The 23,410-nt window shown below is 39.0% G+C and overlaps 1 protein-coding gene across 5 annotated transcripts in view; it reads right to left on the bottom strand.

Annotated features, from left to right (window-relative positions):
* Window positions 1–3,281: 3,281 nt before the first annotated feature.
* Window positions 3,282–23,410, bottom strand: part of EFR3A (EFR3 homolog A) — an 89,403-nt gene continuing 69,274 nt past the window's right edge. For 4 of the 5 annotated variants that reach the window (XM_032468171.1, XM_032468173.1, XM_032468174.1 and 1 more), the window contains exons 19-24: window positions 18,205–18,296; window positions 13,480–13,528; window positions 9,110–9,213; window positions 8,542–8,591; window positions 7,960–8,067; window positions 3,282–6,099 (exon numbers count right to left, since the gene is read on the bottom strand). In XM_032468171.1, the coding sequence (XP_032324062.1) occupies window positions 5,994–6,099; window positions 7,960–8,067; window positions 8,542–8,591; window positions 9,110–9,213; window positions 13,480–13,528; window positions 18,205–18,296 (509 nt within the window). In that variant the 3' untranslated portion in view covers window positions 3,282–5,993. The remainder of the gene's footprint in view (window positions 6,100–7,959; window positions 8,068–8,541; window positions 8,592–9,109; window positions 9,214–13,479; window positions 13,529–18,204; window positions 18,297–23,410) is intronic. The other variant, XM_032468170.1, reaches the window with a different exon arrangement.

The following is a 23,410-nucleotide window of genomic DNA, read 5'->3' on the forward strand; positions in this document are numbered from 1 at the left end:
GTTTTAAAAAAAAAACAGGGCTTATCCCAGTGGCTGGAAGTTTGGGAGATGCAAATGCCTACTTGGACGCAGGAGGACAAATACAATGGGAAATATAGAAAAACCTGAAATTATATCACCCCCCCACCCACCGGATAGTTACTGAGATTTTACTGTGTCCCAGGCAAAAGGCAATTGCCTTCAGAGTCCCCCTCAATATTTGATAAGGACACAAACTCCATAGTTTCCACTGCATCCTTGGTTCTCAATTCCTGTAGGTCATGCGTCCTGCAGTGGGATGATACAGAGTCCCTGCCTGCCCCTCCGACAGGCGGGAGAGCAGAGCTACTGAAGAGTTCGTGTTCACTGAACTTCTTATGGTATGGACGGAACTTTCCTGAAGACCTTAAAGAATCAAAATGTTGTCATGCCAGGGCAATAGCTGATACCCCTCCTACCCTCCAGAGTAATCACCTCTGAACACACACACACACACACACACACACACACACCCCTGGAGAGGAGGAGAGAGATCGACTTCCATCAGATCTTTACTCCTTCTGGCCTGCTGCACATGGGGGCAAAAGGGCTCTGGAGGCCAGAGGAAGGCTCTAGGCAAAGAAATGCAGGTGAGAGCAGCCGGCCATCAGCCCGCGAGCACTACAACAGTCCAGGCAAGACATGCCGCTGACGGCACCCCCTTCCTTTACCAGCAGGTGTTTACTATAAGTGCCCACTCCCCATGGCAGTCGCCGTGCAGAATGGCCAGCATCCACCTTCTCCACACCCTCATCGGAGGCAGCTGTATACTGCTGAAGGGGAAGAGCCATCGAGGTGACCCACTTTAAGTTCATGACCGCAAAACCTCACATGGATGCTCTACCTTTTCTTAGTTGATTTTTCTGCTAAAACAATTGTTTGGCCCCTTTTCTCCTGTCTTTAAACCTCCAACACCTTCCCTTGCCCTCAGCTGCGGAATGTCAAGAACTGTGAAGAGACTGAGATTTTACCTTATTTGCAACTTAATGAGTTGGTCTGCATTTCACAGACGCTGGCAGAAGACACGAGATGCTGGGGTCAGCGACAAAGGACGTTATTTTTGCAGTAATGGCAGTGGCCTGAGTATCAGCATTTATGCTGGTCCCTCAAGGCCTGAGCCAGTGCAAAGAGGGCCAGATGACACCTCCACACCTCCTGGCTTTCATTACACAGCGAACCTAAAACTTTCTTATTGACTATAAGCCTGCCTGACCTTTACCCCCAGAAGAGACTGTCCTTATTATATAGGACAATAAACATGCTTCCCTTTGCTCCAAAGGGAGACCCCCATCTCTGTGTTCCAATATTGCTGTATTATATCCCTAAAAAATAGCCCAGAGTAAAGGCAGTTAGTGTCTTGGTTCACAGACATGTAGAGATGCAAGGCACGTGGCAAATGTCCAGTGACAATGACCTTACCTAGTACTCCATTGAGAAAATTGAAGTTTTCCAGTGGGAATGACCTGATCTTCCTGCCACCAAAGCTACAAAATTACCAGCACTCCTTGTCTTCCTTCCTGTTACAATGAAAAAAGTGCTCCTTATCCACATCAAAGGTCAATCCCTCCATCTACGTTCTGCGTACAGTGCCCTATTGCCTTTTCAGGGTCTGATTTCTGCAAATATTTCCTTTTTATTCTGTATCGATTTATCCCTCTCTTCTGTATCATTGAAAGCAGCATGTAAATATGCCCTAAAATCTCTCATGTTTAAAAATCTCTCCCTTGACTCATTAAGCAAGATGGCAGAAACTTGAAACTATAAACCCGATGCTCCTGGATTTAGTCTTGTCCTTAAACACACTAGGCAGTGCTACATAGGGTATCTCTGGCCTGACTTCACATCACCCAATCCCCACCGCTTACTCCAGGTCCCGCTGTGAGAACCAGCCCCACACGGGCTTCAACCTGCCTCGTTCTTGGAGTGGGATCTGAGAATGCCTACCTTCTGTGCTTCCACACTTCTTGCATCTGACACAGAACTTCTCTGAGAGAAAGGCATGGCACGCTTCAGGAAACTGCTCAGCGCTCAAGCACACGATGCAGAATGTAGGGGAGTTCATGTCAACGGGGCCATCCTTGACCATGAAGCCAAGGATACACACTTCCCCAGCCTTCATCAAGTGGGTGGCCAGTTCTGAGATTATTTGTGAGATTCCTTAGAATGTCCAGTAGGATGGATTTCCAGTCACCTACACGGCTCGTAAATGAATCCTCTTAATGAACTTTTTCTCCTTCCATTTCATTGGTCCAGTCCCTTGCTGGGGTTCCCTGCAATCATTTCCCAGAGCAATTCTGCATGTAAGCCTTTGCTTTAGGCTCTGTTTTGGGAGAACCTAAGTGACTGGCTTCCTAATAGTCTGCCTCTGACTAAAGTCTAAGTACAAGGCGATTGTAATATAGCAAAACTAAGAGGCAGTCTGATGCTCCACACTGGTTCCACCTTTTCATTCATTTGAACTTGGTACTTGAGGTCAATAATGTATCAGATGAGACAACAGGAAACAGGATCCAACAAATTAGTTAAAAAGAAAGCATATGAGACAGCATGTCATACAGACTACTCGTTTTATACCTAAAGAAACAGGTTCAGAAAAATTGAGTGATTGGACCAAGATTATAGAAATGAGACAGCTGTCAAGCTGCTTTAAGATTCAGTGATAGTGAACTCAAGGAAGATTATTGATGATAAACATTTATTCAGTGCCTACTGTGTGCCACGTAGGCGTGGCACAAGGAACCTCTCCTAAGTGACTCACTTATCCCTCAACAGGTAACCTCCGAGGGCAGAACATCCCATCCTCATCTTAGAGATAAGGGCTTTAGAGCTCAACGGTCAGTCCCTTGCCTAAGGCCACTCGCTCAGCCAGGAAGCGAGGGTGGGATCCGAACCCACAGCCCGTGCTCCTGGCCTCGCCGCTGCACTCCTAGCGCAAGTCCCTGAAGCCCACCCGCTCTACAGGGAGGCAGAGGGTCCTAGAGGAGGGCTGTTCTTTCTTAGAGAAAGGCTTCAGTAATTCACACAGCAGAGAGGCGGGCTGAAAACACAAGCACTGAGACTGATCTTCACAAGCACACACTGGCCGCTGCGTCTTAGCTCCGCCGCACCGTGACTGCAGTTACGGATCTCATGCTGCCACGTGTGTGAGGGTGAATCCACCTGGCAGCTTGATTTCCACTAAAGCCCTTCATTATTAACTAAAGCAAAATAGTGATAAGTTTAATAAATGCAATGGCTATTATAAAAATGTACTTATACAGAAGTAATTTGATTATATTTTATTGCTTACATATGAATTGCACAGTGAATTTTTACATTTCAAAAATAACTCACTTCATTACATTTAGTACATATATTGGCAGGAATAAAACAAGTCAGTTCCATTTTCAGACAGGAAGAAGAGAAATACTGTGAGGAGGGGGAATTTAACTGCTGGTATAGTATTATGATTTTAAAAGATAATGAGTTCAGAAGTACTAAAGAGTATGTGAGTGTGTGTGTGTGTGTGTGTGTACACGTACATTCAGGTTAACTCCAATGACTCTATATAAGCAAAGACAACACAACACAAGTATAGGAGGAACATTTAAATGTTAACTACTCAATGTCAAGGAAAAAATGAATGCTATAAGCAACAGTGTACAGCAAAAAGAGAATGACTAATCGTTTTTATTGAGTTTTAAATATCTACAAAAATACAGCAATACAGTGAACTTCAACAAATCCTAAACTTTCAGTATCCAAACTGGCTATAACACAGTATGCACACCTATTACCTGCAGGGTCTGCTGCCATCTTCTGGAAGGGACAACAGACCAAAGAAAAGATGCACCATTTCTTGGGAATCACTGTGAACAAGACCAGCTCAGTACTTAGGATATACAGAAGCCTACCGTGATTTAAAAACAACAACTACAACAAGAAAACCCCCCACAAAACCCAAATCAACCGTTACAAACAGAACAAGAGAAAGGTATGATGTACACTAACTGAGATGGTTTTCCTTTACATGCTATACATGCATTTTTAAATCACAGAGACACAAATTTTGTAGAGCAAAGTTTGTTTTGCATGAGTGCAAATGAATATATATCTTCTTTTCTTATACTATTAAATTATATATATTTTTCATACAAAAGCACACAGTGTTAATCTATAAAATGACATCCAAGTGGATGATGATTGTTTTTGCATGTCCCCCTGCTTAGATTCTTTAAATGCACGATCAAAAGTTAGTATCTTTCTTTAAAAATACAGAGGAAAATAAAGGAAATTAAAAAACATAAAACTTGGTCTATTAAATGGTGAAATATTTTATCTGATCAAGAGGCAAAGTTACAGTGACAGCGGCAGTGGGGCCACTAACCTCCCCAGTGGTGACTGCAGCACTACTCGGAGAACAATGTCCCGTCTGTCCACACTGAATAAACCGCCCAGGACGTCTGAGCGTCGCTTCATAGGTTTAAAAGGCTAGGATCTTTTGCAAGATGTTTCAAGACAGCAGTACTTTGGTTTAAATTTTTTAAAAAATCTCGAGTATGCTTGTTCTATTATTATTTCCTTACTTTTTTGTTTCTACTAAGGTACACAAAGTAATAACATGCCATTCTTCACTGCAATTTTTCAAACAAAAGCAAAAGCTAAAAACTGAACTGTTTTTTGGGCTACAATGTTTGATATGTGTATTGTTTTATGTAAAAAGGAATCAAATCTGAAAAGGTAGTAGAATTATAAACAGATTGTTTTATAAAAATGTCCTAAGAGAATTTTATAAGAGTTGAAAAGAAAGTTGTTCATTTTTGCCGTGTGGTGGAATTCACTAAAATGTACCTAATTTTAAGAAACCACTGTAAGTCTGTCAGCACGTGTAATCGTGGTAGCTTAAATCAACCCAAGCTTAAACGATGATCTTTAGCACACTTGATTGCTAAAACCATAGGCACTCTTTTCAAATGTAATATCACAAATCCTAAACAGAGATGCATACAAGTTACAGTTCAAATCTTACAAATTAAAAGCCCATTTGGGGCATTTTTTGACTATGAGGACTTAAAACAATGCACAATATAAAAATGTTAATTAATGTGCTCTTTATAGAAATCAAAAGGTACACATTCTTCACAGGTGAACTGGTAGCCATTTTAAATGTTGTTTTTTTCTATATTAAATATATAGCTCATTTAATTAATGGAGCCACAGCAAAATAGTACTATAATTTCAAAGCACAGTCTGTAAACTAATACATCTCATGATGTAGAAAATATTGCACAGTTCGGTACTCCAAGAGCAAGCCCTAAGACTCTCAAGTAGAATGGTCAAACTTTTGGCAGAAAACACAGTATTCCAAGAACTAGACACTTTAAAGTATGGCGATTTTAGGGTCACAGTCTAGGAATATTACTCAGTAAACGTCATTACCATGAACACGTTGAGGAATGAATGTCACTGTTAGAGCAAACGGACAGATGCCTATCACAACATCTAAAACGTGGGGACAAAAAGCCACACAACAGATTTGCAGCCCCAGGATTTAGAATATATTTGTATGTTTTTCCTTCTGCAGACAAAGAAACACAAAAGCAATTATAATTCTAAGCAGTTGTGTAGTTAGTTTAAGAATTATAATAGACACTTCATACATCTTCAACCCGCTAAAGGCTTAATTTTTAAATTACATTTTTGGGAAAAATGTTAAATATATTACTTAACAACGAAATAATGTGAGACAAATACAAGTTCAATTTTAAAAGCCATCAGGAACCTCAAAAGAAATGAACATGGCATAAATTTATCTTCAAAGGTACTCTAAGTCATATAATATAGTTGCAAAATTTCTAATCTGGTATGCCAAGCATTTGGTTAAAGATACGTTCCATTATTATTTTCAAGAAGTATGTTAATACACATTAAGTAAACCCTGAAAACTCAGCGTGGCCCTAATTTTCAGGCTTTATGCTGAGGTCTTCTGGAGCCACTCAGTACACACACAGATCCGGAAACTTCATCTCGTAGACCGGGACAGACTGGTATTGGGTATGCCCAGAAGTAATGGTCAGTGTTCCTGATGGACTGGGAGGAGGGCTGTAAAGGAAGAACAAGGCATTGTTGACAGGTGCGCTGAAAAGCTGTGAGACCCTGGAGGCTCACTAACAAGTCTGTTTAACTTCTCTGCATCACACAAAGTGCCCAGAACTACTACTCCCTAGCCAGCAACCTTGGATAAGTCACCCAGCTTCGATGTGCATCTGTTTCTACACTTGTAAAGTAAACATAATCACTACGCATTTCTTAGGTCTGCTGTAAATATTAAATGAAAGGATGCATTTAACACTGTAAATGTTCAGTAAGTAACTATTTGCAGTAAGGTTCAATAAATACAAACCATTAGTTGCAGGACCAGTAAAACAGAACTAAGCCATAATACTTATTCTAAAATATTAACCCCATATAGCCATGACAGTGTGATTACATGTAATGTGGCGGTCTCTAGCAACATCTCTTTCAAAAACATGAGTTATGGATTTGAATTTTTATTATTTCCACTCACTAGCTGGATACGCTTCAGCAAGTTACTTTACTTCTCTAAGCCTCAGTGTCTTTACATGGAAAATGAAAAAGAACAGGATCTACCTAACTTTTCAGAACTGTGCTGAGGATTAGCAAACACAACAGAAATAAAGCAGGTGGCACAGACCGAGCACACAGCAGATGTGCACTATCACAGCTAACAGGCATCAGAGAAGTCGTGGACGGGGAAGGCTGCCCGCCACGGCGGTTCTGTAGGATCAAGCCATCAGCCACCGCAGTCAGCCCCAGGGGTGCACCAGGAGGGGGATTCAGGATGGAGAAAAACAGGAAGCATTCTGTGCTTTGGCTACTGGCCCTAGACAGCTAAGATGCACATCTAAGGAGTAATTTCAACGAACCCAGATCCTTGCACTTTCCCATACATAGAAAAGCACTAAAATCACCAACCCGAGATGGCTGTTCTTTGTGATTAGCAGCCATCTTCTGATGTGTGACTACATGTTCTCTCCCCAGCCCCAGACGCCTATACATCCTGGCTCCTCCCTTGCTTCTTGGGAGCAGTTCCTCAAAGCGATCTGAAAGGTTGTCCCTCAGGTCGTAGTTCTCAGTAAGGCCCCCAAATAAAACTGAACTTGCAACTTTTAGGTTGTGCATAAAGCCCACGCCCAGAAATTTCCTCTGAATCCAAGGTATACAACGTACTGCATACTGTGGTCTGATTCTCTGTTCTGAATTTTTGTAAATGAGTGATTCTCAACTTAAGACAGTGGTGGCGGGAATGGTGCAAATGCCCAGGACAAGATGTTATACTGATGAAAACACGCCTTGCATATGAAGGCAGAAAAGATTGGAAGAAAAGCATGTAAACTAGAGCATCCACCTGCTTACTCTGTTGCCTATGGGGACTGAGGCACAACAGGCTTAGCTAATCATGTTGAAATATAAAAGATACAGCTGACGGAGAAAAAGTGCCAGAAGCACAGCCTCCATCTACGTCTCCTCTACTGTGCCACCTCACACACAGACCAGTCTCCACACCGAAGTCAATGTAAGAGCACACAGAAAGTCTTTCCTTCACAGGAACCTGGAGATCATCTCTCCCTCTGTCACGTGCTTCATTACTTAATAACCAACAGACACAGAATAACCAATGTTAGATACCGTATTTTTTTGGAGCATAAAATACAACTGTCCAATGGTATCCATGGGAAACCGGTTCCAGGGCTCCCTGCGGATACTAAAATCCGTGGATGCTCAAGTCCCTTATACAAAATGGAGCAGTGTTGGCACACGAACTGCACACATCCTCCCTTATACTTTAAATCACCTCTAGATTACACATGATAACTAACACAAAGTAAACGCTATGTAAAATAGTCGTAAATACAACAGAAGAGCTTCGTAAATAGTTACCAGCAAGCAGCAAATTCAAGTTTTGATTTTGGGGACTTTCTGGAATTTTGTTTTGATCCACAGTTGGTCGAATCTGTGAATGCAGATCCCACGGATACAGAGGGCTGACTGTAAATAACAACAGCACTCAAATGAAGATGACTTGGGAAAACTCAAGGAAATTCTAATAATTCAAGTGAGCCATATGCACAGGTAGAATCGTTACTGCCCTGGAAAGAACTATGAGGTTGAACCACATAAAACTGTAGTGTTTGCAGGTCAAAATGGTTAAAACATGTGAGAAATTAACTTGTTAAACATATCATTAGAATGACAGTCTTCCAAATTACTCAAATGTCCTTTCAGGACCATTTTGAAGGAACAAAATGATCTGGAAGATGAAAGCTAGAAAAGCTGGAAGCCCCCTGGGTAAGAAATGGTATCATTTCCAGTAAGCAGAACAACTTCAAGGACAAAGGCGCCTATCTGATCTTGCGTTTACCCTAAATGAAAAGCACAATTACTTAAGCAGCCACAAATGTACAGGGGTCTAACAGTTTCTATTTTGCTGTCTTATTGCTCTTCTAGGATCAAATCCCTTACCGTATGGTGAGTTCCAATATTTGAGCCAGTCTATCATGAAGCAAATTTGCCTACAAAGGAGAAAAAAAATGTTAAAAATGGATTAATTTTTTTCCCAAATATCCATATGAAATAATATAAATGCAATTTACAGGACAAAGTATAACTGTAACTATTCAGCTGATGGTGCAGAATGCTTCAATGCTTTGGTTTTATCTGTCTCAAACACTGGAACTTAATGTAAAGATTCTCTTTTATTTCTTTCCTAGTCTCACTGGTAAAAACAAATTAACAGACATATAAAACAAAATACCCACAGCAAAATCACTGAAAATCATTGCAAAAGAAGTTTCAAAGCAACAACAATCATTAATATTTAGTTTGGGATCTGCCATCCCCATCGGCTTATGTTACACACAAAAAATCATTCAGGCTTCATAGCTACGCCTTCAGAGCTTTTAGTCTCTACCTGATCCATTACCTTGTGTTCTGCTGATTTGCCTAAAGCTTGAAGCCTACCAACCAATTACCAAGAAAGTTTCCTCAAAATGAAACTCCACCCCCACCCCCTCACCATGTGTTCACTTACTTTGGATTCACACTGTGCTGCTATTTCTTCAAAAGGTGCTTTCTGGAATTTCTCTATGACTAGACGCCTCTTTTCCTTTTCCTGTTCTTCCATTCCACTGGTATCTATAGACATATTTAAAATGATCCATTAAAAGTAATATAGAATTTCATAGAACCTGCTAATGTCCGTAAGAGCAAATGATCTATAAATCAAAAATAAGGGTAATTTATAGGACCACTTGTATAGGGAAAAAAGCAAAAGGTGTAACATCCTTGAAATGTGTTAGATAAGGCTAGAAAGCGCACATACAAAAAATGTAAAACCTACACAGCACAGACTCCTTCCGTCTCTCTCACCAAAAAAACAGGAGCAGGACAACTTCCAACAAGTCAGACAACTTGAAGGCCCTTCTTGAAGGATATTCTTTTACTAATAAACATGTCCGTGTGTGTATGGGGTATTAAAAGTCTGCTAAACTTGACAATGAATGGCATAACCGAAATACAGATATAATCATTTGAACCAAATTTCCATTTATCTTCCACAATTTAAAAAGGGATTTTTAAATTTATCTTAAGATGATCTGTGATCTAGCCAAAGTTTGTAAGAAAGTAAAATAATTAATGTCTATCTTTTTGATACCACTAATATAATAACTGTGTCTATTTGCTTAGGAATATGAAAAGGCAGCTAATTAACGGCTCATTTATTGATGGGCTGCTACATAACAACTTGGTGAGTCTTTTTTTTTTTTTCTTCTGGTCAAGAATTTCATAAGATGAAATGCACTCTGTTCAAGGTCCTTCAAGCAAAGCTCCTCTTCAGGTGGACAAACTGTAACAATTAGCTAGTTCTGAAAAGTGGAAATAGCAGGTAGAAGGGAAATATGCGTTATTTTTTTCCTCTGAAATTGTGGCAGGTTAACAAAGTTGCAGCATTTATGTATTTTTTCTGAATACAGAATTATGATCATATCTCTAGTGTTCACTAGACCAGGGTCACAAGCTCCAATGTGTCAGAGGCCAGGCAGGAAACATAACTGTTTAAAGCAGGTCCGTAAAAGCAGTAGGAAATGAGGAGACCTGCGCAAGCTGAGCATACATTGCTGGGCTCTATTCAGTTTCTGAAAATAACACTTCAACCTGCAGGCAGCAAGTTAGTTTTCCATGCATTAGTCCCGCATTTCTCAAATCTTGTGGTTTCAAGACTCCTTTACACTAGAACAAATAACTGAGAAAGCCGAATAGCTTTATTTAGTGTATAATATAGCCTTTGATATTTTCTACACTACAACATAAAAATGAGAAACTTTCAAAATATTCACTAAATTAAAAAAAAATAAAACCACTATATGTTAACATAAATATATGTTAACATAAATAGTATTTAATGAAAAAAAACCCGTGTTTTCTAAAGTGAAAAATTTAGTGAACAGAATGGCATTGTTTAATATTTTTACAAATTCTTTAATGTCTGGCTTAATAGAAGGCAGCTGGATACTATCTGCAAATGCGTTCAGTCCACTGCAGTATGTTATTTTGGTTGACGTAGATTAAAAAAATCTAAGCTCACACAGCTATGTATTAGGAAAGTGTAATTCAGTAGCCTTTTCACAAAACATGGCTATCTCCTCTTGGACACAACAACAAAACACGACAAACACTTTAACAGCTGCAATATGGAATTTGAGACCCTATTAATACACTTTTTGTAACTGGTTACATTAACATCTACTGATCTGTTTTACAGTTTACGTAGAGCTTTCCTCACGCATGATTTTGTAACATCATCCAATGATCGCTTAGAATACTGCTCCACTGACTGACACAGATCCTCTAAACGTAGATATTTCATATTGTAAAATACTCTAAAAATCACATCTGTTAGTTTACCACAGATCTCATTAGAAAGGTCCTTAAATAAATATTGGGGAACTCTCAAACTCACAGTGGCAGAAACAAGTTTCAAAATTCTAATTTTGTTCAAAAGTGCTAATTTTATCATCGGGAGCAAATACTGTCAGTGTGGCTTTTTTCACTTTAAGTGACAGCTTCACTTCATTGTCTAATAAGTACCGTAAGTTTTCTGCCTTTTTTATTTTTTAAAGTAAAAATGGTGTTCCTTGTAAAAATTAACTAGTTCTGATTGTAAATAAAAGCAATCAAAGGGACGCTTTAAGTGTGTATTTCTCAAGGACATGCATTTGTGGGTTGAGATTTAATAGCTTAATCATTTATACTGACTCATCATGGACATTCTTAAGAGATATCCTGCTTTTTAAAAAAAACTGAGAGTGTGTGGTGCTGCAGAACACGGGGACCACTAGTAGAGTTTGATGCCACTGCTTTCATTCATGTTAAACAATGCAGTAAAAAGGTAAATAATGTCTTAGTATTATGTTAAAAATAGTTTTTGACTTGAAGGATCCCTTGAAAGAGTTGCCGCGGGGCTCCAGGTGTCCAAAGGCATACTTTGTGAACCACTGCCAGACTGTAAATTCCTCAACATGCCATCAATTTTTCTACTATTTTTTATTTTCTTTTGGTTGGGGGAGGTATCATGCCATTAATTTTTAAATGTCTCAAAGTATCTTGTACATAATAGGTGTTCAAAAGTTGCTTACTAAATTCAACTAATTTAATTTTGGCAAATTTGATATTATATTACAATAATGGATTAAGCTGAAAAAGGTCAGATTTCATTTCATATATGATGGGTACTAGAGTGCTTCACTTCCGTTGACAGTGATATTCTTATTCTAATATTTCTTAAAAATTGAGAGCTAATTCCCACTGTTGTGAAAGTCAATTTCCACCCTCTATTGCTTCACCAATTAGAAATGAACTGTGATCAAGGCATCGTTAGCCTAGTAGTAGTTTTAGTAATTTATATTAATACTTATTTGAAGGAATCATTTAAAAATTTTTAAAAGGGGCAAATTATATAAGATAAAATTTATTTGCATGAAGGTGAAAGGAGAAAAAAAAATCAGAGTAATATTTTAGGAAAAGATAAGTGAAAAGATTACAGAGTCAGCCAGTCCTGGGTATGAAGTTTGGGTCCAGCATTTACTAGTATGTGATCTCAGGAGAGTTTGTTGCTTTCTCTGCCTCAATGCTCTCCCTGATAAAACAGCAAGGATTAACGTGATGCTCTATCAGGCCTGCTGACGATTTTAGCCAGCTCCTTTCTCTTACACCAGTAGAAACACACTTCTAATTACACTACTGTATGCCTGTTAAAAAAATCACTTTATGTAATTCTCTCAGAATTTCTCAGAATTGAAAAGGGAACCCTCCTCCACTGCTGGTGGGAATGCAGGTTGGTGCAGCCACTGTGGAAAACAGGATGGAGATTCCTCAAAAGACTAGGAATAGACTTACTATATGACCCAGGAATCCCACTCCTGGGCATATATCCAGAAGGAACCCTACTTCAAAATGACCCCTGCACCCCAATGTTCATAGCAGCACTATTTACAATAGCCAAACCATGGAAACAGCCTAAATGTCCATCAACAGATGACTGGATAAAGAAGATGTGGTATATTTATATAATAGAATACTATTCAGCCATAAAAACCAACAACATAACGCCATTTGCAGCAACATGGATGTTCCTGGAGAATGTTATTCTAATTGACAAAAAGCCAGAAAGAGAAAGAAAAATACCATATGAGATCACTCATATGTGGAATCCAAAAAATCAAAAACAAAACAAAAAACATAAATACAGAACAGAAACAGACTCACAGACATAGAATACAAACTTGTGGTTGCCAAGGGGGCGGAGGGTGGGAAGGGACAGATGGGATTTCAAAACGTAGGATAAACAAAATTACACTGTAGAGCACAGGGAAATATATACAAGATCTTGTGGTAGCTCATAGAGAAAAAAAAAATGTGACAATGAATATATGTATGCTCATGTATAACTGAAAAATTGTGCTCTACACTGGAATTTGACACAACATTGTACAATGACTATTACTCAATAAAAAAAAGTTAAAAAAAAAAAAAAAGAATTTCTCAGAATTTTCATCCACCCATCTCCCAGAAGAGGAAATACACTGACTATTTCTCATAAATCCATGCAGCCTGAATGCTGGCCACCAAATAAGGGTGGCATCAAAATACGTGATGCTATGCTTTCACAGTTCTAGAAAAGTCCGTCCATACAAAGGAAAATAATTGTCTACAACAAGACAGGACAATTACAAAAGTTTAAAGAATGTAACTAAATAAATCAATTATATATGTATATAGAAATCAACAGTATACATATTTGCCATGCTGCCTCTCTTCATTCTGGCATCTAAACAAGTACTAAGATAAAGATGAGCTAGCAAAACATTAGCAGAGTTAACAGGCAAACAATAAAAATCTCACCAATTGCTTTCTTTAATGCTTCAAAGGTGATTTCTTCAGTGTTACTAACCTAGAGAAAAGTGATTTTAAGTAAAATAAAGAGTTAGGAAAGGTCAATATAAATGACACCTTCACCTAGCTACAAGCCATCTAATAACTTTCACAAATATTTTCTCTTCTTTGCGTTGGCTGTATTTGTGATTCTGCTCCACGGTTATCAGATAATCTCCTCTTTTTCACTGGCTTTAACAATGGCTTACTGCAGCGGTTCCCCAAACAAGTCCACAGACCGGCATTACACTGGCAGCACTAGCATCCTCTAAGGCAATCCAATCAGCACTCAAGGCACAGATAACATATACACGCAGTTTCAGCTACGTGATAAATACTCCACATACTTTACACCCTTTAAAAGTTTGGTACCACATACGTTTTACAAATCAAAAATTAAGTTAAAATAAAATTAAAAGCAAGAATCACTCCTTTTGGAAGTGTTTAATGAGTACAGCTGACAGACATCTTAAAATAATCATACTCTGGATCTTTTAAGGTCGATCACCAAGTCTTGTTCTCTAGAAATACCCTTTAACTTGAGGCTTTCAAATCTCTCTCTTGCTTTGGGACATGTAAAAGGCATGAAATCAACTGCTATATAAAAAGTCAGTAATATTTTCTGTGGCACTAGAACAGGTTCAGAAGGAATAATGTATCTGATTACACTAATATCTCTGAATAAAAGTAAAGAAACGATACACGAGTACTTGCCTGGGACTTCGGTAATCCCTAATTTTAGCTCATGAGCTTCTCTCTTGCTAAGTCTTAAGGCAGCAAGACTAGTGAAGCCAAAAGACTTCATGCTTTGCACCTTAGCTTCTCTGCAATACAAAGGCTTTAGCTGGAAATCAGGCAGCAAGGGTTCCACTACCTCGGTTTTTCTACTGAGGGTTCATATTTCTAGTTAAAGTCAGATTAAACCTGGGACTCTTCAGTTGCTCTGTTCTAGATATTTGGAGCAGATTCACAAGATTAGGCTCTGGCTGGTCGATTATTTGCACCTAGAAGCAATCTAGTACTTCAAAGAAAAAACCCACTGGTGTTCTTACAGCTGGTTAAAAGCTTTAGTCCTTTGAGAAACAACCATAGCGCAGAAGAAAGAACACTGGAGAAGAAAGCAAGCCAGAATTCTTGTTACATATAATTTTTACTTATTACCTGTTTAATCCTGGCTAACTGAAAAGCTAACGCATTTTATCTGATAATTCTTGTTTTGTTTGTTTTTGTTTTCCTTAATTTGGATTATTATGATGCAATTTCCTAGCATCAAAAACATCCAAGTCACTCTGTTCCTTCCTTTTTTTACCTCCTTCCCCTAAATCCCTTTCAGTCACTTGCTGGTCCAACCCATCCCCCACCTAGAACAGGGAACGCCTGCTCTCCCGCCCCTTGCCCCGTCTCCAGCCTGGCTGCTCCAGACCCTCGCTACCTCTCGTGCAGACTGTCACAAGCACCTCCTAACTGGCCTCTCTGCCTCCAGTCTCTTCTTTCCACTTTAGCCTGGTGACACTTCCGAGATTCTTTTCATGAAAGCACAGCTCCGATAATGACACTGCCCAAATTTCCGTGTTTCCCCACTTCCTACCAAAGTATATACAAAGCCCTCACTCAGCCTGGTGATAAAACCTTCTATAATTTGGCTTCAATCCTGTTTCCCACTCTTTCCTTTTGTGAATCCTATTTTTTTTGAAAGAGGGATTTCTTTTTACTAATGTTTAATGACTCATATTTTTCATACAAAGTAGTTGTTAAATACAAGCCACCTACTTCATTTGGTGCTCAAGCAAACTATGATCTGTTCCAAATCTATAGAAAACATTGGCTGAGCTGGAGCTATGGAGAAACGGAGCAAAGGCATGATCCTAGAGGAGTTTCAACATTGCTTTTACTTTTTATGACTTTTGCCTTATGTGTGATCTACAGCTCTTACCAGACTGTACCACACCCTTGGTCTTGCATAAGATCTGCTGTTCATCTTTTTCTCACCAGACTAGCGGTACTGCCACTCGCACGGACACCTTAGTAATTTTACAGCACCTAGCACAGCAGGCTCTGACTAACATTAACCTGACATGAGACATCCTGCTTTGTTAGCACACATACGGGTTTCTTCAGTTGTACTTGGGAAAAAGGCAGGAATAAATATGTGTAAAACAAAGAGCTGTTATTTGTCCGAGAATAAATGACAATCCTTTTCAGCCAACAAGTGACTTCATTTTATATAAAAATTTTATATGTACTCAAAATTTAATGTATATAGCCTCCTATCCATTCCCCCCAAGTCAAGCATTGACTATTACCTTTCAGAGAGAAGAACTGAATCATGGTTTCAGGTTCTACTCGCATCCATCATGCTACCAGCCAGGCCTCCAGTGCTCAGAGAGCACCAGAGATCAGACTCGTGCCTGTGGCGCTTTATTCTGTCAGTCAAGCTGATCATTTAATTTCAAGAGGCAGAGATGCCTCTATTTTACCCTTTATATTCTCAAAGACCTTAATCTAATTTAGGTATCTTTACACGTATATAGCGCAATTTTTAGGGAAACTCCACTAAGTGATTCACGGTGGAATAGAATTTGAATTGCAAATGTTAGAACTGACATACCTCAAGTGGAACAGGTATTTTAATAGAACATGGTAATAAGCTAAGCTATATCCAAGGAAAATAAAAATTTTGTTATGAGCGCCATCTAAACAATTTTCTTTTTTTAAAAGTTACAGGCTCTAAAAGCAGGTACCAGATATGCCTGTAGACTATGTGGGATTATGTATATACAATTTCAAATAATTTTGATGAAATAATGTTTTTTCAGATGATAAACTTTCTTATTTGATTCATTGTTAGCAAACACACTTATTCTTAGTTTGACATGTTATACCATTAACTGGTGAATACCTAATTGATGAGAATTTCTCCTGTCCATGCAATGAAATTAGTTTTAGCCTAAAAGGTACTGTTATTCTGTCTTCTGGCATTTGAACAATCATTCCTAATATGCCAAATCAGGTTCCATCATAGTAAATGAGTTTGAAACTCCAATGTGCTCAAGTAAGTCTTATACCAAACTGTATTTAACTTTTCAAATACTCAGCGTGCGGCATATTTGACTGAGGATTTACAGTTATAGCAAAGAGGAAACAGTCGGATCTTTAACAAGTTAACAAATGTTTTAATGGACTTAAATGTAAAATCCGTGTTCAAGAATCTTCCTCCTACATTGTCTTCATGTAAATGGTTTTTTCAGATCATTTCATCAAAAGACTGATTCTTTGCAACAGTTTGAAGTGTTACATATGCACTTTTAAAAGAAATGAAAATGGTTAACAAAAGATGAATGGAAAAATACCAGCTAATAAAGCAGACTGCACTCCTGACAAGTATAACCTAAGGCTTTGGATGAATTTCTCCCCTCAAAGGTAACAGCAGGAAATTTATGATCATTAAAAGACAGAGTTAGCAAAATATCCTCCCTGCTAGTAAGAAGTGTATAAAGTAAAATGGCTTTGAAGAGGTAAAATGTAGGAATGATGATTTTTTCTTGAGCCTTAAACTGGCAAGAAACTTTAAACCAACCTTAAAGCCCTAAGTCCCAAAATGAACACCAACTGCCTGTTCGACCATTCTGATGCTCTGCAGACAAGTTCTTAGTAAAACTGACTAATTCTACATAATAGGGAGTTAAATAGCATGAAAGATATGAATTAACTGGCTGTACCCGGGCCGCCAAATAGTTTTAATTCCTTAAGACAAATTAACTGACAGGGATTGGAAGTAGGAGGGAGAAAGGAGGCTGAGAAAGCATGAATTCAGACAATTTCCTTCCCCTTTTCTTATGTGGATATTCTTTTAATTATTTACATTGCACCAGTGAGAAATGATGAAATGCCTAGCAAAGCAAACAATGGGTAAACCACAAGGAGGAGGCTGATTGACATCCTGGCATTTCGGCACTTTTACTTGATTATCAAAAAATTCTCTGCTGATGTGTGTGAATAAGTCCTAGAGAACACTGGATGCTTTTTCTTCCTGCTTTTACCTTCCTGTAACTCAGGAGGGTACACTCTTGTGCTCTATTGAAAAGAGGAGAACATTAAATCTATGATGTTTCAAATAACTCCTGAAAGCATACATAGGTCATTGACTCAGCTTAACCTACACTAAATGCATTGCATTTACTATCACAAATGAGTAAAACATTTTTAAAAACCTTCATAGGTGAAATTTTGAAATTTTCTAAAAGTAGTGAGCATTCGGCTTCACATGAGAGTGTATAATTCCATTTATTCTCACAACTTATGTTTCATAAATCTTTAAAAACAAACAGGATCTGGAAGGCCTACTCATTTAATAACAGGACTTGTGCAACATTTCTTTCTTACAAAAAAATCTTACAAAAAAACTTACTTTGTTCTATGATTCCTTTTACTACACTGAGTTACAGTGTGAAATCTAGTGACATAACACATAATAATCAAGTTTATGTATCTTTAGAGGTGCTTGAAATGAGTTCAGTAAAGTAAATTATAGATAAGTTCAAGGCTAAATCAGATTAATTTCTACTAACAATTTTGTTGATTTGGGGGTAAATCAGAGCTGTATTTGCTCCTGTTTAAAAGACTGTTGGGGGGTGGCTCTTTTAAGTTGATGCCTATCTCAAGACAGTATCCTGTCACGGACTTTCAGCAACTTACCACATCATCAGAAGGAATGCTGTTGGGTAAAATATCCACCTGGATGGATACGGTATCCACAATACTTTTTCTTCTAGAAAGTCGATCTTCATCTAAAATAAACAAAATTTCCCCCATTATTTGCTAGTTAGAAATTGTCATTTACAAATCCTTTATTTCAGATTTCAAAAATTTCAGGAAATTAAGGCAGACTGTCCTTTTTACTCTTAAAAAATATATAAAGCAGTGTGTTCTCAGACTTTAACATTTTGTGAAGCAGATAAAAAAATAAAATTGACGGGTGAACTCAGTTTAATACAGGTGACACTTCAACAACAGGGAGGTTAGGGGTGCCAGCACCTGCATAGTCAAAAAATCAGCGTATGAGTCAGCCCCCGTATCCCTGGTTCCACATCCACGGGGTCAGCCAACCACAGATCACATAGCACGAGCCGTAGTACGTACTGAAAAAAATCCTGTCTTTGTGGACACACCAAGTTCAAGCCTGCATTGTTCAAGGGTCAACTGGTGCTTTTTATTTTCCAAAAAGGGGCACTTAGAATAGCAACATCAACTACTATTACCTAATACTTTAATAGAAAACAACAGTCGAAGTAACATCAAAATGACGAATTATGTAATTTAAATTGAACATATATATTCAGTTTAAATGAAAACTCACGATATTGCCCATATACCTCTCATTTTTCCACAAAACAGTGAATGCTGTCAACTAACTACAGTTTTATAGTAACAGTTTAGGAACCAATGTCTAAAAGTGTTCACTGTGCATTAAAATTTATGGGTTGAAAGAACTTGCTGCTTCAGCTAATAGCTCCTTCTCCACCTTTCCAGTCATTAGACTCCACCGGCTCCTTATCTTTCGCTTTATAATCCAACCACCTGTCCAGAAAAACTTCCTCTTCACTTCAGTGCTCCAACTGATCTACTCTTTTTCTCACTGTTGCAAACTTGTTTACCTGTTTGGTCTGAATTGCTCTGACCTTTAATTACCTACTCTTCTTAACCCCTGCAATTATAATCCTGCCCCAACCACTCTTTTTAAAGTGTTTTTTTTCATAAAACTCCACTGTCTTCCTAATCACTAAATTCAACAGCTATTCCTCAGTGTATTTTGTGCTTAACCACCTCATGAAGATTTGAATTTTTTGATTAAAATCTCCTTCCATATGTTCTTTCTTACTTCTGCTTTCTACTGCAGCATTTCAACATCCAACAAATCCATTAAGTGAACAGAGGCATGTTAGGTGTTAGAGACAGATTGCTGAGGTACTCCATGCCCTCACAGAGCTTACAGTCCAATGGGGAAGACAGAAACAAACAAATGACTGCACAAATAATAAAGTATGATGGAGAAGTACAGAATGCTAGGAGGCCATCTTAATAATCAAGGCAAAACCAGAAGAAAGGAAGCCACTCTGCATATCCCAATACAAGGATCATTCAGACCATGGTTAGATTATTAAGAGGTATATAACTTCAGTCAGCCCTCAGTATCCGTGGTTCTGCGTCCATGGATTCAACCAACTGCAGCTCATACAGCGCTGTGGTATGTATGTACTGAAAAAAAAATCTGCTGATAGGTGGACCTGTGCAGTTCAAACCTCTGGTTGTTCACGGGTCAACTGCACTGTGATTTTATTCCACTGAAGGGGTGAAGAATGAACTAAAAGAAGGCCAGCATAAAGAGACTGGTTTCTTTCCTACTGACTACTCCTGTACTCCAAGGTGGCCTTCCATAGCAGTAATTAATGCTGTTAACCAAATACGGCAAGTTTACCCTCTTTCTGGGCATGCAGTAGGACTGCAATTCCTGGTCTCTCTGTGGTTAGGAGGGACTGTGTAACCAGTTCTGGCCAATAAACTATGGGCATGTTGCAGAGAGGGGGTTGTTCCATCAGTCTGAACTCCAGAATATGGATGACAGGAAGTTACACACAGTTGGAGCAAAAAATAAATCTTTACTGTTCTAAACCACTAAAAACCTGTGACTGCTTGCTCTCACAGCATAACTTGGCCAGGGTTTCTCAACCTTGGCACTACCAGCATTTTGGGTCAGATAACTGTCGTTTTGGAAGCTCCTCTGTGCATTGCAGGGTATTCAGCAGCCTCTCTGACTTCTGCCCACTAGACACCAGGAGGCCTGCCCCAGTGGTGACAACTAAAAATGTCTCTAGGGTCAACTAGTGTTCCCTGGGATGGGCAAAACCACCCACGGTTGAGAACCCCTGACCCGGTCCATCCTGACTGATAACAGACCTTTCTAGAATTTTCCCTGTATGCCACCACCTCATTATAAGCTTCTTAAACAGCAAAACACGAACCACATCACTCACCCAAGCAATTCTGCCCATTGCTTGATGAAGTAAAAAGGTGTTCTGGGTTCTCCAGTCAAATCTTACCAACAGCAACTTCAACTGTCCCCTGATCCATCTGGTGTTCAAGGCAGATGTGCCTGTTCTCGTCTCCGAGCGCGCTGTGGCACACCTGCCTCACATGCTTCTTTACAAACAGAAACTCCTACTGGAAACAGTTTATTACCTGCCCTTCTTTATGTCCTCCCCACCATCCAGATTCTTATCTTTCAAGCCCTAGTTAAATATTATCTCATTTCCTTTCAATCTTAAATATTACTCTAATTTTACTTATCCTTCTTTCTTCCAGCTACAAAAATTTACTATCAATTATGGTCCCTTATCACTCTTCATTTTTACCCTTTAGTCATCTACTGGGCCTTGAACTATAGACATGAAAATTAATGTCCTCTCCCCCAACTACGCAAGAAATCCAGCGATCAACTCTGTGTTCTGCATCTGTCATACATGAGTTACTCAGGTTCTGCTGTATGAAGGCTGGAGGTACCCAACAAATACATACCCACCTGTGACAGATAACTGCATACTGTTCTGCTGTAGTTTTCAGGTTGGAAATATTTCACCTTCTGCACATGGCTATTCCTGCGCTAACCTAGACACTGTCTTCTTCCTATTTTTTCTTCACGATCATATCCATTTATATAAACCACCAAACGTAGTGACCAAACATCAACAGAACTGCTACAAAGTAGCATGTGGGCATCACTGCTGACTTGCTTCTACCCCCTAGGCAGGCCGACATTCAAGGTTTCACCAAAACCAAAATGAGGAATAAACAGCAGCCTGCTTCTCACCGAAAAACCCACCCAAGAATTTCTAGGTTAATATACAAAAGAAGAGTCAAATTGAAGCCTAAAATAAAAATAAAAAGGAAAAGAGCAGTATAGAGGCAGGAGAGGGATCACTGAGGGCCAAAAATCAACAGAAGGGAGGCACAGTGGGCAGAGATTTAAGAAAGACTAGAAGTTTTAGTATATGTGCTGCCGAAGAAGCACAAGAAGACTAGACATTTTAAAAGGGAAGAAAATGAAATTCAACAGGAAACTCTAACACTATATTCTCAGGAAATTCTTTCTTTTGACCTATAGAGCAGCCTGTCTATGGAAAAGCCCAGATACAGCTATAATCAGGCATCTTGTATATCTACACAAAAGTAAGGTTTCCAAAACTGAGCTTACAGATGGTAACTCCCCTGTGTGCGTGGGCTGTCCATGTCTGTCCCTGACCTGCTTCTCAAAGTCTGCTGGAATGTAGCGTCACTGCAGCCTTGGTGGTCCGCACCGTCCTGCCAGCTGGAGAGAGCCCTGTCGCCATCTCAGTGTCTGACGCACGCACCCCCTTGCTTCCCTTCCCCAAGTTGGTTTGGGGCAGTCCCTGAGACTGCTCACTATGCCCTTTCCGTTTTCCCATCCTTCCTCCTTCTCCTCTTCCTATAATCTGCTGTTCACAATGGTAAGCATCGTTTCTTCTTTTTGTTTTTAATTAGAACCTGGATTTGGGAGGCAATACTTGGAGAGAGCGAGGCCTAACTTCCTTCAGTGATGCTCTGCTGCCCCCTGGTGCATCTATATATAAAGTGTAACTGCATTCAGATGGAGACAACAGTCTGAATACAAGCACAACACAGAACTACATTAAATTACTCAGGGAACTTACTTAATTGTATATAATAAATCACCAATGTAATTAGGGTTACTATACCACTCAGATTCAATTAAAAAGCTAACTGGGGCAGAATGAAATCTCACAGGTAATTTATCTACATGAAATTTAAAATGTCAGCTTAATGCTGACACTGCTTATACAGATATACTTTTTTGGTCCCATAGTAAAAAAATTTCATCCAGAGCTAATCATATTTATAAAATAAAAACAACCTAAAATCATTGTCACCATGGAATAAAAAGTCAGTGTAATATAAAAGACAATCTTTTATTTTTAAAACAAAACGGCTACCGGGAGAGATGGGAAGTACTCACAAAAACTTTTATAAGCAGATATTGGTTAGAAAACAATAAAAGCTTTGATGAAGTGGATAAAGGCACCCATATGTTGTCAGTTCTTTTAAACAATAAAACAAATTCACAAAAATTCACAATGCCAACTGGAAAATTAAGACATCGAAAAAGTACTAATGCCATTCTTATATATATATGGCAGTTTGTAGTTTTTAAAAGTACTTTCATGTATATATCCCATTTGAGCAGAACGGCTTAAGGGCCATGGCCTTTGCTTGACATATGAGGACATGGGGTCACTGAGAGATGAAGGGGTTATGCTCAAGGCCACACAGCTAAGGTAGAACAAAGCCATTCTATTTTCTTTCTCTTCAACTCTTCCTGTTGAGAAGCCACCCTCCCTGAAAGCTTTTGCAAAATTCCCTATACTGCTAATTTCAAAGTCTCTTTATAACCTCTAAACTCTCACCCCAAACCCAGCTCTGACCCCTAAGTATCTACAGGGTGCCTTAGCTGGACGCTCCACTGTTTGTTCAAGACACTCAACAAGAGGCTGAGCTCCCAAACTAGCCCCTCTTCGCTATTTATTTCTGTTAATACAAACTTCATCCTTCTATCATCCAAGCTTCAAAGCGACGCATAGACAGCTACATTTGAAATGCGTACTTTTTTCTTCACTTAAACCCGGTCACACTACCTATCCCTCCTAAAACAAAAACAAAAATGACAAAAACTGAGCAAACAAAGCAGCAAGCAAGCTCTGCTCCTCCTCCGGGTGCTGCGCCAAGCACCCAAGTGTCCAAGGTAGAACTCTAGACAAAATCTTTGGCTTTCTCCTCGTGCCCGCATATCAATCAACTGCTTACAGATTCT

The sequence above is a fragment of the Camelus ferus genome, chromosome 25 (assembly GCF_009834535.1).
Source record: "Camelus ferus isolate YT-003-E chromosome 25, BCGSAC_Cfer_1.0, whole genome shotgun sequence".
Taxonomy (NCBI): Eukaryota; Metazoa; Chordata; class Mammalia; order Artiodactyla; family Camelidae; genus Camelus; species Camelus ferus.